Source organism: Gigantopelta aegis, chromosome 2, assembly GCF_016097555.1.
Source record: "Gigantopelta aegis isolate Gae_Host chromosome 2, Gae_host_genome, whole genome shotgun sequence".
In the NCBI taxonomy this organism is placed as follows: domain Eukaryota; kingdom Metazoa; phylum Mollusca; class Gastropoda; order Neomphalida; family Peltospiridae; genus Gigantopelta; species Gigantopelta aegis.
In genome coordinates, this window is record NC_054700.1 from 5,638,831 (window position 1) to 5,656,323 (window position 17,493).

Consider the following 17,493-nt stretch of genomic DNA (forward strand, 5'->3'; position numbering starts at 1 on the left):
ATCTCGCACCAACATATGCTATTGGGTAAATGCCAGTCTTCAACTGTAGCCATAACGACGGAGAGGGTTTTTTTTATGAAGTGTTCTTGCGTTTATTATACTACTGCACTAACACAAATTATTTATTTTCGATTCATGTTTTTTTTTCTTTCTTTCTTTTTTTTGGTAAAGCAGCCTATGCATACGTGCATTATATGTTCGCGCTGTCTGGTCTTACAAAACAATGGTGCCTTATCGGAATTACACGAATCTGAATTTTATGAGATAAAATGTAATATTGTCTGTTATTTTTGTCTGTGTTTTTTTAGTGTGTGTGTGTGTGTGTGTGTGTGTGTGAGAGAGAGAGAGAGAGAGAGAGAGAGAGAGAGAGAGAGAGAGAGAGAGAGAGAGAGAGAGAGAGAGAGACAGACAGAGGGAGGTTCTAGCCATAAACGAACTTTACAGCGGGGTTTTTTTCAATATTAACTGCAGCTTACTTCGGCTTCAGAGTTTTGTATTTAGTTTTATGTTCTGTTAATAAATCAGAAACTACAGTGTACAAGTATGTGTACTAGATTAACAAAATCTATACACATGAGCTGACCACCACAGGATCGTAGCAATAGTTGACTGTAGTTACGATCAGTGTTTCGGGTAGAACACGTGAGGTTTATAAACGTTTCACAAAGAAAACATAGCGTAGTTGTAAGTAGTTCCATAACAATTAATAAATCTCTTTTTTGAGGAAAAAATATAAATAAAGATTGGTTACCGACAATTCGGACATATTGCATGTAAATCCGTGAGGAACTTAACCAAGCGATAATCGCCGATTGCATAATACGTGAAAGTTCCCTCCCAATTATTTTGTGTGTTTGAAGGTCGTAAAAAGATACAAACATCATTCCATGAAGCGTCGTGTTTTATAAATGACATTACTCATACACTAGACCTCTCTCGCTTCAGGCGAGCTATCACTCTCGCTCCCCATCACTCTCCTAATACTAGTTCAACGAGAGTATTGTTTAGCTCCCCCTGTGAATGTATATGGTATACTATTTATGGTATCATTGTGGTAATATCTTAAATGGCTCCCCATAATCTAGGTTAGGGGATCAACTAATCATTAACTCAATGTTTCTTTTTTCCCATGTCGAGATCGGAAACACTAGATCGTTTTGCCACAAATGAGTCGAGTTTGTACCCATCTCATAAAACATCATCTAAATCATTTAACTTACACTTAACATTTTACACTACCAATAACACTGATCACAACTACAACCAATTATAGCTACGATATACGTTAATATTAATACATAGATGTTATGATAACTGCAACTGGATGGTAGGGGACAATTTTCAAATTTCACTTCTGACCCCAATCGTTCTTCAAGATCTTTGGTGGTTATAAAGCCTACTTTAATACTGAACTACCGGTTGTAATGTTTGCCCAATTAATTCACTATTATCATATAACCATTTCCCACAGCTAATATACCATACAATTTTGGCAATTGTAAATTCTTATTAGAGTTCCCCTACTTTTTTTGAAGAGTATAATTCTAATCGATTGTGTAATCAAAATTTGAACAGTTGCTGCAGACCGATTATAACTGATGATGATGAAATTGCAACCGATTCTCAATGCTAACTGCAGTTATATGTAGTTGATTATTAATAGTTCTTATCTGTATGTTTTTGTTTCTTGCAGTTATCACGATGATATCCATGCCAACATTTTAAATTCCATGTGGGTCATAGCCATAACTTTCCTATCTATCGGCTACGGCGATATAGTTCCAAATACGTACTGTGGCAGGGGCATAGCCATAGCAACGGGCGTCATGGTGAGTATGCGTCATATTATGTGTGTTACAATTGTTGACGTCTTAGACAAGGTGCTTGGTCACATCATAGAACAGAATAGAACAGAACAGAACAGAACAGAATAGAATAGAATAGTATAGAATAGAATAGAACAGAATGGATGTTTAACGACATCGGCTAATGGGTGTTGGTCACATCACAGGTGACTGATATGCTGAGGGTAGATGGCACGAGTGTCGTGACTTGAACTATACACTGTTTATATATTCAATTTGAACTAACACTCGTTACCAGAAGTCGTTTTGCATTTATTTCAGCATTTTTTCTTTATTTATAGTAAAAATACTTTTTAAAATCCACATCACCACAAGAAAAAAAACCCCGCAAACAAACAAACATAAAAACAACATAAAAAACACCACCAAGAACAACAATATCAACACCAATAACAAAACACCCTCCCCCAACCTCCCACCCTCTGGCGTGCTGGATTTTTGAGTGCAATAATGGTAAAGCTTTTACTTAAGAAACGTTTAGAAATCAGCTGTGATGATGTAATAAATAAAATACACACCAAAACGTCTACTGGCCCTTAATTTTGTTTTGAGTAAATTCTAAGCAGCTAATTAAACGAATCCGAATCTTAAACCAACTCTTACCGTGGATTTCATTTTGTTAAACCGCTGTCAGTTTTATACAACAACAAAATGAATGAATGAATGAATGTTTAACGACACCCCAGCACGAAAAATACATCGGCTATTGGGTGTCAAACTATGGTAATGCAAATAAATAAAGTGATGATCAACATCAATATAAAAATTCAAAAACAGTGTAAAGAACTGTGCAAAAACACAAATATCACAGAATTTTACGGATACTGAATTTTACTAAAAACTTCAATTTTGTGCTGTATTGGCCATTCTCAAAGAGAATGTTACACCCCTGCACCACGGTGAGGTTACAGCACACGCAGGGGACAACAACAAAAAGACCATCTGTACAAACGAAAGACCATATGTCGAAAAGAAAGGCCACCTGTACAAACTTAAGACCACCTGTACAAAATAAAGACCATAAGTACAAAAAAAGAACATCTGTACAAAAGAAAGACCATCTGTACAAAAGAAAGACCATCTGTAAAAAAAAAAAAAAAGACCACTTGTACAAAAGAAAGGCCATCCGTACAAAAGAAAAACCATCTGTACAAACGAAAAAAGCATCTATACAAAAGAAAGATCGTCTGTAAACAGGGTAAGATTAGGTTCGGCGGGATGTGCGAACGGAGACAGGGTGACAGTATAAATGACGTGGCAGTAAGGACGAGACTTCAGAGTAGCACTTTTTCACAGTGTTGTAGCAATAATTACGAGAAGGCTCTGAGAGAGATACGAGCAAACATCCTTCTATATGGGGCTGGATTTAGCTCATTCGCTTGAGCTGTCACCTGGGGGGGGGGGGGGGGGGGGGGGGGGGCTTGGATCATACGACCATTGGTTTTATTCAGTCCCATCCAGCGCCAAACGACTGGTGTATCAAAGGGCCATGGTATGTGCTGTCATGACTGTGTAAACTGCATATAAAAGATCCCTTGCTTCTAATGGCAAAATGTTTGATATCTAGTAACCGAGGACTAACTAATCAGTGTGCTCTTGTGGTGTTGTTAAACGAATTAAACTTTAACGTTACTTCTGCATACACTTACATCAAATTGACCCTATGTCTTTGGTCCTGGTACGACAGTGTATGGTGTTTCTGACTGAAACTTAACGTCTTGCTTCAAATAGCCTTTCACGCCGGTCGTTTAACAATAGCAGTGTATGAGACTCGGTACAGTAAGTTCGAGTCCTAGAGCCACATTTATAATTTTAGTTCTACTTGTTATAACTGTTATTTATATCATGGTGTACTAGAGAGGATGTCAACCCAGGCTTCGCATCTAAGAACTCAGTTTTATTGTTGAAGCATGGCAAGTTTAAAAGCATAACCTTATTATTACCAACTTTACTGCTGTTTCCTCAAAAAGGGATCTCTTTAACGGATGAGATCTGTACACACTCGCCTTTACGATAAGTGTGTGCTAGATCAGCCAGATGGAGACGGGTTTTTTCTTTTTTGTTTTAGCTCCGCTATGAGATGAGCTTTTGTGAAACCCATTTGTCTAGTATCCGTCCGTCCGTCCGTCCGTCCGTACATCCGTTAACTTTTCCTTCGATGTTAATCTTCTCCTACAGCGTAGATTGAATTGTTTTGAAACTTGGTACAACGATCCTCTGCAGCATCCTCTACAAATTAATAGAGATATTTTCCGATTGCCGATTTTGTTTTTAATTAAAAAAAATTAATTAATATTTAAATTCACAATTTGTAAGTCTATCTTGTCCAAGAGTTTTAATCGGATAATTCTGAAATGGTATTTTGAATCTCTTGGGCATTCTTCACAATCTAATAGAGATATATTTTAGAAATTTAGAATTTATATTAAATTGTTAATGGTCCTAAAATAAAAAAATTAATGAATTATCTACTACTGACAAAACTGAAAATGAAAAAGTAGAAGTGTATAGGAAGTGTATGTTTTCGTTGCATATTCTATTATAATATAGTCATTACACACATACATGGTGCTGCTGCTTGTAAGTGCGTTTGACCGTTAAAAGTCGATAAAAAAAAGTCTAGGGATTTCAAAAGTAATTACAGGTTATGAACACTGGTGTTAATCATCGCAGCTCACGCTCTGAAGGTTTTTACTATTGTCCATTAAATGTCTATGCTCCAAGGTGTCGCATGGTTTTTTTTCCTCCAACAAATTGTTCGACAATACACGCGAGAGACTGTAGTCATTCCCAAGTCTGACATTATACAGTGTAATTTTTTCCAAGTCTTCATCTATTATGTTTTGTACGTGAAATAATTTCCTGGCAAAATATAACCAGAGGCTCTAGGGTTATTACTTGCCAATACCGGCCGCACCGGCGTTGTGCTAGAAATGACTTTTTATACAAATTGTATCTCTTTATGTATCTTATGAGACCGCGGTTATGAAATTATGCACAGATAGTGTGTGATTGTCCGTGGCTGCGTTCCACAAGATAGCAGGTCATGTCATATAGCTATCATTGAGTAAACATGAGCCTTGTGTGTTGGAAAGATGCATACCCGGGCCACCAACACATACTGACACTTTAAGAAATGAAAAACGCGTAATATAAGAGTTAATGAAAAACGTAATTATTCCTGCTAACTGAGGGCAGCCATTTTCGTGTGTTTTTTTCGGTGCGTCCGGAATTGTAGCTTGGGGCGAAATGACATCAGCTCTGACCAACTCCTGACTTGTAAAACAACATAAATGACTAGATAATATAATAAACTATTTAACTAAATATATTTCAGTTTGCATTAATAGAACGAAATGGGGTTATAGTATTTTTCTCTACTAAACAAATCCAAAGGCAAAATGCATATTATTAGGCCTATTGGTATGGTATGGTATGGTATGTTGTAGCAAACACGACCAATCACGATACCCAAATGATCTTTCTTTTTTTTTCTTTGGGACTACGTAATTGGTCAGTTTTGTGATTTTAGATGGGAAAGGCTACTTGATCAAGGGTTATACAGAATTGTTTACAGTAATAAAGTAGGACGGCTGATAATGCCCATTACCATTTTAGGGATGGCCGGTTATCCCATAATATCCTGTGATCTTAATAAAACAGGCACATATTTATTGTGTCTAGACATCTTGACGGTTAACCGTCCAAATATTCACCGGCCAATCAGGAACCACAGGTACAGGCCACGGAAAGAAAATACCAATTAACTAAGGAAACACTCTGATTATCATTTCAGTACGTGGGTTAATGTATGGACAAAACATAATACAGTTATTTTGACACTTTGACAATGGTGGTTTATTTTGTATTGAAAAATACTATATACTTATTGCTGGCTTACTGGGATGGATATTATTGCAGAACATTGCGATGCATCCGCAAAAACCAGATACGTTTTGTTTCTTCAGTTCTAAGACTAATTCCTGACGTGACACGTCAAGTAGGACGTAACCACCAGCTCGCCAGAGGGCGTATTCACTGGGATGGTACAAAATGGCTACGCCCGTTATATATAAAAGTCGTCACATTTAACCACTTTATTAATTAACTATAAGATTATACTTGTTGATATTAAGCAATAATGTGCATTTTATATCGTTGAATATGCATACCAGTCCAAACGCCTTGCGCAAGCATCCCTTTGATGAGGAGTTTTACGACCGAAACGTGTACACTTTTTACAAACGTTCCACAAAGCAGTGATACCTAGATTGTTCGAAGCATCATCTGTATCCCTCTAACGATTAACATCGTCTTTGCGGAGAGGTTAAGTTTGTTTTGTTTAACGACACCACTAGAGCACATTGATTTATTAATCATCGGCTATTGGATGTCAAAACATTTAGCAATGTTGACAGTCTTAGAGAGGAAACACGGTACATTTTTCCATTAGTAGCAAAAAATCTTTTATATGAACCATCCCACAGACAGGACAGCACATACCACGGCCTTCGAAATACCAGTCGTGGTGCACTGAAAACAGACTAGACAACATATCGCTTCTCAAGCGAGCGCTGTGCCTGTGACCTACATCGTGTCAGCCAAAACGAGATTTACTAATACAAGAAAATTCTTCAAATTTCTTAAATGTCATGTAACACCTCATTTACTTTCAGAAACATTAAATGTAAGATTCGACACTTTTTTGTATGCGTACTGCTTAGATGGGCCGATACACTGCTCATAAATAGCAATTTTATTTGTGAAAATGTTAACCTTATCAGCAATAGGGATTGACATGGCGTGAAGGAAACCTCGGCGATCGCTTCATTAAGCAGGAATTCAACTGCACGCATGCGTGGTAATGATATCACATTGGGCTTTAGGTTTATAATCTCGCCAAATCTCGTGCAGCCACAGTATGGTCCTTTATTTCCAGACTTATCTGAGATGCCTTACACTCTTTTGTAACATGTTAAGAGAGATTGTAGTTATCTGTAGCCTCCAGTATCAACTCTTGAACATCATTTGACAATTACGCACGGTGTGAAGACGTGTTTCAGCATTAGGAGGCATTTTACACTGGCTTGCTGACCGATAAGACAAGACGAAATAGCGAATTTGATATACTCTGAAATAATCTAGTTTCGGTGGCTTACATTTTCGTGGTTTTGCTTCAGTACACATTTCGTTGGGTACTTAAATTCGTGGTCCGAAAAGGTCATATCATAAATTCATAAATTCGCATTATATATATATACATATACATATACATATACATATACATATACATATACATATACATATACATATACATACACATACACATACACATACACATATACATACATACATACATATATATATATATACACACACACACACACACACACACACACACACACACACACACACACACACACATGTCTTGTATTTCCGGTGTCTTCTTAAATTCGTGCACTAGTCCACGAATATCATGAAAATTAGACCACCATGAGAAAAGTGAAATTTCACCGTACATCCAATAAATGCCACTAGCTCTGTGCAGACAGATTAAATGTCGCCATTACGCCGAATCTTATCTCGTAATTTTGCAGCTGTGTTGGTCTGTTATTAAATCATAAATGGTCGTTAACACAGTTCAAACTATAACTGCTAATACTGTGGCGCCGTTTATACTGAATTTCCACCGGATTATTTTTATACATGAACGAATCTTACGTTCTATTTTAATATATTTAACATTACTATATATGTTGCTGGATAGCTGGATAGAAGCATGTTAGCATATAGTTTCAACTTTTTTTTTTTTAAAAGCAGACGGAAAGCTATAATGTTTAATTCCTAAGATAGTGATGGAACAATAACAATAACAGAAAATGACTGCAGTCAAACCCCACATTTATAGTATCAGAAAGGTTTTTAAAGACTGTATAGGGATTAGGATGAGACTGGTTAAAGACTGTATAGAGATTAGGATGAGACTGGTTAAACTGACTGGTTAAAGACTGCATAGATATTAGGATGAGACTGGTTAAAGACTGCATAGATATTAGGATGAGACTGGTTAAATGATGTATAGATATTAGGATGAGACTGGTTAAATGATGTATAGATATTAGGATGATATTGGTTAAAGACTGTATAGATATTAGGATGAGACTGGGTAAAGACTGCCTAGATATTAGGATGAGACTGGTTAAAGACTGCATAGATATTAGGATGAGACTGGTTAAATGATGTATAGATATTAGGATGAGACTGGTTAAAGACTGTATAGATATTAGGATGAGACTGGTTAAAGACTGTATAGATATTAGGATGAGACTGGTTAAAGACTGTATAGAGATTAGGATGAGACTGGTTAAAGACTGTATAGATATTAGGATGAGACTGGTTAAAGACTGCATAGATATTAGGATGAGACTGGTTAAAGACTGTATAGAGATTAGGATGAGACTGGTTAAAGACTGTATAGATATTAGGATGAGACTGGTTAAAGACTGTATAGAGATTAGGATGAGACTGGTTAAAGACTGTATAGATATTAGGATGAGACTGGGTAAAGACTGTATAGATATTAGGATGAGACTGGTTAAAGACTGTATAGAGATTATGATGAGACTGGTTAAAGACTGTATAGATATTAGGATGAGACTGGTTAAAGACTGCAGAGAGATTAGGATGAGACTGGGTAAAGACTGCATAGATATTAGGATGATATTGGTTAAATGATATATAGAAATTAGAATGAGACTGGTTAAAGACTGTATAGAGATTAGGATGAGACTGGTTACAGACTGTATAGATATTAGAATGACACTGGTTAAATGATGTATAGATATTAGGATAATATTGGTTAAATGATGTATAGTAATTAGGATGAGACTGGGTAAAGACTGTATAGAGATTAGGATGATATTGGTTAAATGATGTATAGATATTAGGATAATATTGGTTAAATGATGTATAGAAATTAGGATGAGACTGGGTAAAGACTGTATAGATATTAGGATGATATTGGTTAAATGATGTATAGAAATTAGGATGAGACTGGGTAAAGACTGTATAGAAATTAGGATGAGACTGGGTAAAGACTGTATAGATATTAGGATGAGACTGGGTAAAGACTGTATAGATATTAGGATGAGACTGGTTAAAGACTGTATAGAGATTAGGATGAGACTGGTTAAAGACTGTATAGAGATTAGGATGAGACTGGTTAAAGACTGTATAGAGATTAGGATGAGACTGGTTAAAGACTGTATAGAGATTAGGATGAGACTGGTTAAAGACTGTATAGAGATTAGGATGAGACTGGTTAAAGACTGTATAGATATTAGGATGAGACTGGGTAAAGACTGTATAGAGATTAGAATGAGACTGGTTAAAGACTGTATAGATATTAGGATGAGACTGGGTAAAGACTGTATAGATGATTAGGATGATATTGGTTAAATGATGTATAGAAATTAGAATGAGACTGGTTAAAGACTGTATAGAGATTAGGATGAGACTGGTTAAAGACTGTATAGATATTAGAATGAGACTGGGTAAAGACTGTATAGAGATTAGGATGATATTGGTTAAATGATGTATAGAAATTAGAATGAGACTGGTTAAAGACTGTATAGAGATTAGGATGAGACTGGTTAAAGACTGTATAGATATTAGAATGAGACTGGGTAAAGACTGTATAGAGATTAGGATGATATTGGTTAAATGATGTATAGAAATTAGAATGAGACTGGTTAAAGACTGTATAGAGATTAGGATGAGACTGGTTAAAGACTGTATAGAGATTAGGATGAGACTGGTTAAAGACTGTATAGAGATTAGAATGAGACTGGTTAAAGACTGTATAGATATTAGGATGAGACTGGGTAAAGACTGTATAGAGATTAGGATGATATTGGTTAAATGATGTATAGAAATTAGGATGAGACTGGTTAAAGACTGTATAGATATTAGGATGAGACTGGTTAAAGACTGTATAGATATTAGGATGAGACTGGTTAAAGACTGTATAGATATTAGGATGAGACTGGTTAAAGACTGTATAGAGATTAGGATGAGACTGGTTAAAGACTGTATAGATATTAGGATGAGACTGGTTAAAGACTGTATAGATATTAGGATGAGACTGGTTAAAGACTGTATAGAGATTAGGATGAGACTGGTTAAAGACTGTATAGATATTAGGATGAGACTGGTTAAAGACTGTATAGATATTAGGATGAGACTGGTTAAAGACTGTATAGATATTAGGATGAGACTGGTTAAAGACTGTATAGAGATTAGGATGATATTGGTTAAAGACTGTATAGATATTAGGATGAGACTGGTTAAAGACTGTATAGATATTAGGATGATATTGGTTAAATGATGTATAGATATTAGGATTGAGACTGGTTAAAGACTGTATAGATATTAGGATGAGACTGGGTAAAGACTGTATAGATATTAGGATGAGACTGGTTAAAGACTGTATAGATATTAGGATGAGACTGGTTAAAGACTGTATAGATATTAGGATGAGACTGGTTAAAGACTGTATAGATATTAGGATGAGACTGGTTAAAGACTGTATAGATATTAGGATGAGACTGGTTAAAGACTGTATAGAGATTAGGATGAGACTGGTTAAAGACTGTATAGAGATTAGGATGAGACTGGTTAAAGACTGTATAGATGATTAGACTGATGAGACTGGTTAAAGACTGTATAGAGATTAGGATGAGACTGGTTAAAGACTGTATAGAGATTAGGATGAGACTGGTTAAAGACTGTATAGAGATTAGGATGAGACTGGTTAAAGACTGTATAGATATTAGGATGAGACTGGTTAAATGATGTATAGAGATTAGGATGAGACTGGTTAAAGACTGTATAGAGATTAGGATGAGACTGGTTAAAGACTGTATAGATATTAGGATGAGACTGGTTAAAGACTGTATAGATATTAGGATGAGACTGGTTAAAGACTGTATAGAGATTAGGATGAGACTGGTTAAAGACTGTATAGATATTAGGATGAGACTGGTTAAAGACTGTATAGAGATTAGGATGAGACTGGTTAAAGACTGTATAGAGATTAGGATGAGACTGGTTAAAGACTGTATAGAGATTAGGATGAGACTGGTTAAAGACTGTATAGAGATTAGGATGAGACTGGTTAAAGACTGTATAGATATTAGGATGAGACTGGTTAAAGACTGTATAGATATTAGGATGAGACTGGTTAAAGACTGTATAGAGATTAGGATGAGACTGGTTAAAGACTGTATAGATATTAGGATGAGACTGGTTAAAGACTGTATAGAGATTAGGATGAGACTGGTTAAAGACTGTATAGATATTAGGATGATATTGGTTAAAGACTGTATAGATATTAGAATGAGACTGGTTAAAGACTGTATAGAGATTAGGATGAGACTGGTTAAAGACTGTATAGAGATTAGGATGAGACTGGTTAAAGACTGTATAGAGATTAGGATGAGACTGGTTAAAGACTGTATAGAGATTAGGATGAGACTGGTTAAAGACTGTATAGAGATTAGGATGAGACTGGTTAAATGATGTATAGATATTAGGATGAGACTGGTTAAAGACTGTATAGAGATTAGGATGAGACTGGTTAAAGACTGTATAGAGATTAGAACGAGACTGGTTAAAGACTGTATAGAGATTAGGATGAGACTGGTTAAAGACTGTATAGATAATCAGTTTAGTCAATGACAGTGCCTTCGCTGAATACCCGTTTGTGCGGTACACACAGGTCGAACAAGGGACAATAGACTTCACTTGTCGACGATCTTCGCATCCAGACTTAAGTAGTTTTAGCGGAAATAATGTCCGTTTTCTTATTACTTTCCGCCGCTAGCCTGTTGCCGTTTGTCGTCTGCTAAGCTAAAGTGATATTGACTCTCCTGCCATATCTGTTCTGTGTTGCCTTGGCGGTCATTGTCCACATGGAGTCCACTTATATTGCAACATCTTTTGAAAGTAATATTAACTCTGCCTGTCAAGATGTGAACGCCTAGCCGTCAAGACAGATGGCAATGTAGTATTATTTGCATGCATGTTGCATGTATTCTATACTGGCCTCAGATTCGCATTGTACCAAATAAGAACTCTCCATGTCAAAGTTCGAGGTGCACCGTCAAATATTTACGAAGTAAAAAAACAAAAAAAGAAACAGCTGCGGCTCTGATTGGTAGTAATATGTGACATTGATTAGTTGTGCGAATACTATTATCCGTTGGCAATACATAAATAAATACACTTTTATTTTTTGTACAATAAGTACAGGCGTTTAAGATAAAAACAAAACAACCAGGCTTCTCAAATTAGGCCCAATATGATTCGGTAACAGTACTAATCGTTTAGCTAATTTCGTAGATCGGCACGGTTAGTGACAAAAAGATGGCGGTAGACTCATAAGTTTGTGTTTTTTAATTACGCATTAGCCACGACATTTATTAAGTGTAACAGACCTTTTTATCGTAAAGCGTGGGAAGCAAACGGCTGTGACGTCACCAACTACACTGACAGTGGTGACCTATCACTATCCGTAACAGTAACGGCATGGTTGCGAAACCTCTCTTTCTAACCATTTATTACTAACCATTAGATCCTGTCCTTGACAAACAGCCCAGGTAGCTAAGCTTGTACATTATTTGAATAAAAGCATGAAAATAAATTGAAATGAAAAAAAAAAAAATCTTCTGTTATTATATATTCAAACGTCTTTGAGGGCCAGGGTATCATGTCTTGTTCTTCAATCATTTGGAGATACGTGTATTTATGGTTTTGTATATTACGATAACGGTAAAACTTATTTAGTTTGGCAAGTTGTTTACACGTCCATATGTGATCTAGCTTAAGAGAAATACATAATTCTAGAATCGTGTTAACGCATATACAATAATGTTACATTGTGGAATCATGTATTATAGAATATCGTATATTATATCAAACGTCGTTATTTCGACCTCTGTCTGCTTCATACCTTTGACAGTTTTTTGAAAATGAAATATTTGACTAAGAGCATTCCGTTAAATTTTGTAGAGCTCAATTCCTCAAAGCAACGGTTTTATGGTTATGGAAAAAACAAATCGAAAAAAAACTGGTGTTATTACATAGAAATATTTGTCTTGTCATGGATCATGTTAATATTTCATGAACATTGTCATGTTGCTTTTTTCTTTAAAAGCAAATGCGTATGGCTACATTTTTGTTCTTATACATATAGTGTATCATGGTCCAGACCACGTTAATATTTAAAGTCACTGATCTCTTTCTTTCGTTATTGTGTAAATTTTTTATCATTACTTTTTTCAGTTGATGATATGAAAAATCGTTTCAGCATAGTAACCTATTTTTGAATGACCTTGCCAGTCACTGAATTATTGATAACGGAAACGTAAACAACGCTGCGAATGATGGTATTATCACTTGACTTAATAAACTCACACAAAAACGAAAACAAATCCTATGTAATTCGGAAAGAAAAGATTTTTTTTTTTTTTTTTTTACATTTGGTCATAAGTGGGAGAGATGAAACCGCTGCCTCTATGTAGGATACCCCTATCACAAAGGAGCACATACCACAATTTCTCCTAGCTAGAGCCTTACCATTGATCCAGACCCCTTAATGCCTGCGACAGGTTTATAGAGCATAAACCACCACACAAAATCCCACTGACGACAAGGGCAGCATACGTGGCTATAACTGTCACACGCAACGTTTCAATCAACTGTCACCCTTCACATTTAAAGTAAATCAGAAAGGGGAGGGAGGGAAGGGGGTTAAGCTGCATGTTTCAGGCGTCTTTGACTGCCCTAGTTCAACACAAGAACTGCCATCAAATGTTGTAGTAGAACCCCGCTCATGTTTCAAGCGCAATGGTAGTTGGTAGATTGAGACTAGTTCGAATTAAACTACAGGAATTTACTGCCCAGATGAACCAACATTTTATAATAACAAACACTGTGTCATGTATCACCAATGGAAGAACTTGTAGTGTTAACTGGTATTAAAAGTGTTGGGTGCACTTCGAATATGGAGGGCGGGACGTAGTCCAGTGGTAAAGCGCACGCCTGATGCGCTGTCGGTCTAGAATCGATCCCCGTCGGTGGGCCAATTGGGCTATTTCTCGTTCCAGCCAATGCACCAAGACTGGTATACCAAAGGTCGTGGTATGTGCTATGCTGTCTGTGAGATGGTGTATATAAAAGATCCCTTGCTACTAGTGGAACAATGTAGATGGTTTTCTCTCTATGACTGTCAAAATGACCGTATGTTTGACATCCAATAACCTATGATTAAATAAATGTGCTCTACTAGTGTCGTTAAACAAAACAAAAAATATTTGTTTAAATTCGAACATGGTTCCTGTGAGATGCTATTTGGTGTATTGATACCAGCAATATTTGTACTTTTGTTTTGCTGATGCCCTGGTAGACTTCGTCCAGTGGACTTTAGCAGAACAGTTCTGCATTCTATGGATCGTCCGTTTTGTCTTGCTAATGAATCTGAACCTCTGATTATAACACCAGTGGCAGCGCATGCATGAGGTGCATGCCAAATAATTCACTTTGGAGACTATTTCCTCCTCTCAGCTTGTAGCACATCGATTCATCCGCGATTGATAATTAATCGACGGGCCGGCAGTATCCAGTCCGCAGACACTTGAGAGGAATAACATTAATTTGCCGTCAGAATGCGGAGTCACACACTGACTCTGGGAGACCTCATGTTTCATAATATTGAATTACCTGATTCCTCATCAATTGCGATCCCAGTATCAGTGTGCTTAACAGTGCGGTCTGCCATCTCAGTCCACCGCTGGTACCAACAGGCGATGTCTTCTGCCGGACTCTTATAGGTCCTATGTCAAAGTTGAAATTACAATATTTCGTTATTTTCACATTTATTTGTAATAAATAACTACAAATTAATCGATTCCATGCATAATCATTCCATAATTAACTCTAGAATAATAATTTTTAAAAGTCCTACACTGGATGACGGGAGGGATGGGGGGGGGGGGGGACGTAGCCTGAATAATTTGTGGCTAAATATAGCATGGCCACCATCTTTGACCACAAATAATTCTGTGTGCACTTAGTGTGTAGAATGTGTACGCATAAAACAGCGACGTCACTAGTTAATGCGTGTTACACACTCAAGATTCCACCCTAAAATATAATTTCAAAAGTCTACTAATAAATGGAATTATTTAGTTGTAATTTTTTTAGGCATATAGCTGAAGGTATAAACTTTATGTTTCAAAGCAAAAATTAATAACTACGTCCCTGCTTTAGAATGGCCTGCTGCCATCGTAATACGAAATAGTGTCTTATCTTTTAATTTAAAAATGCCATTTTTCTTGCTGGAGAAGGCCTTGGTGATTTTTACTGTCCTACCCCACCCCCAGCCCTAGTTACTTTAAGCTAGGAACGGCCCTGCATTGTGTTTTAAAGTGATCACAAAGTAATTAATACAATTTGCCAAATATCACCTCTTCGAATGAATACAACATCTGCAAGGTTTTAGGACCACAGCCGTTGACTTGTTGATTTATACGTTGATCGGTTAGTTTGGCCTTTTAGCTCTCACTAACGTGTGATCTTTCAATTAAAACCCAAATAGCGTCACGTCTTTGTGAACCGGGAAGTCACGAACATACATCATCGTCTTTATTCCAATATGAACGTATGACGTCTCGGCCAATATCCAGGGGCATCACAGCCACACAAGTTGGTTTATCTGTAATTGAATATCTATTAATCACAGTTCATTTGACCGACCGCTTCCACGCGGACTGACAAAAATAATAACTCAAACTCCAAAGTGCATAATACGAATGGGCTCGTTGACGTGCGCGAAGCCATATATCAGAACTGGTAAGATGTACCGTGGCAGAAAGAGGTTATGGGCCAATTGTGTATTTGTAACGAGAAGACGATCAAGGCCGGGTACAGAAATTTGTTATTTACAATGTGGATTTAGCCACTGAAAGATTCAGAACGCTTTAACGAACACTGAAGAAGAAACGAAACGTCAATGTGTTAATATATATGCTGTGTTTTCATGGGCGCGGGACGTAGCCCAGTGGTAAAGCGTTCGATTGGTGCGCGGTCGGTCTAGGATCGATTCCCGTCAGTAGACCCATTGGGCTATTTCTCGTTCCAGCCAGTGCTCCACAACTGGTGTAACAAAGGCTGTAGTATGTACTATCCTGTCTGTGGGATGGTGCATATAAAATATCTCTTGCTGCTAATCGAAAACAGTAGCCCATGAAGTGGCGACAGCGGGTTTTCTCTCTCAATATCTGTGTGGTCCTTAACCATATGTCTGACGCCATATAACCGTAGATAAAATGTGTTGAGTGTGTCATTGAATAAAACATTTCCTTTCTTCCTTGTTTTCACGATTCATTTCAGGGCTCGAACATAAGAATTTTTTTTTTTTTTGCAGTATAATAAATATTCACCTACGGCAATTTTGAGCCTGCCTACTACAATTTTAAACCAGTAATTTTTGTAAGGAATAAACGTACCTTATAAAGCAAACATTATCTCCTCAACCGATGGCAATATTTGGGGTTTTTTTCATTCAGAACAGAACTTTATTACATTCAGGACGTTCTTCAACGGCGTAAGACGAATGGTAAAACAACCTGCTGTCGGTAAAGCTCCTAACCTACGACTATGCATACGACTATTCATACGACTGTTCATATCGTAGGTACCGTAATTACTGTCGGGGTCATCGTTCATTTTAGGATCATTTCTAAAAGACTATTTTAGTCGATTATTTTCGTTTATGTGAACACTATACAAAATGAACACGGATACATGGCCTCCAAAACATATTGCCTAATACTGCAATTACTGCCTTGTTTTCCAGGAAATGAAAACTCATAATAGGACACCAGTCACACTGAATTGCTCATGACCTTTTTAAAAATGTATATAAAAAATAAAAGGTCATGTTATATGCTAATGTAAAATCTTCCTAATAGCAGTAAGCGAGTGAGATATATATCAGCGGTGTTCGACATAATGAGTCAATGTTGAAACCGTTCACTTTGACATTTCGCCCACCTCGTGGATTTACGCACAGAAAAGCATTGTCTGTGATACAGATTATAAATCTAATTTAATATTCATCCAGTCTGGGTATAAATGTTGCAGACATTTTGAAGGCAAACTATCACGTAGATTCTATATTTCATACAGTTCTTTGAGTTTGGAAGAGACAGTAAAGGGAGTCGGAGTAGGGACATGTATTGCCTTGGGGAGAAGTAGTTACATACATGTAATTCATGGGAACCTTGTGAAAACATCCATTGAATTTTGTCTTATGCAGAGATACAATTCTGAATACGTTAATGGTTTAGTCGTTCAATCTTGCTTTAATCTCTCTCATATGTTTGAGGTTATGCATTTACCTTAGTCCAACAGCCGATGTATTTTTCGTGCTTGAGTGTCGTTAAACATGCATTCATTGATTCATATGTCTGGGGTGTATTGTTTTTTGTGTGTTTTTTCAGGTGTTGGTGGGGGTGGTGGAGGAGTGTTAATTTATTGTGTTTGTTTTTTGGGGTGGTTTGTTTTA

At 36.7% G+C, this 17,493-nt stretch overlaps 1 protein-coding gene across 2 annotated transcripts in view; it reads left to right on the forward strand.

Annotated features, from left to right (window-relative positions):
• The window catches only part of LOC121380361 (small conductance calcium-activated potassium channel protein 2-like), a 165,472-nt gene that overhangs the window by 121,899 nt on the left and 26,080 nt on the right, over nt 1-17,493 (forward strand). For both annotated transcript variants that reach the window (XM_041509145.1, XM_041509153.1), the window contains exon 4: nt 1,694-1,829. In XM_041509145.1, the coding sequence (XP_041365079.1) occupies nt 1,694-1,829 (136 nt within the window). The remainder of the gene's footprint in view (nt 1-1,693; nt 1,830-17,493) is intronic.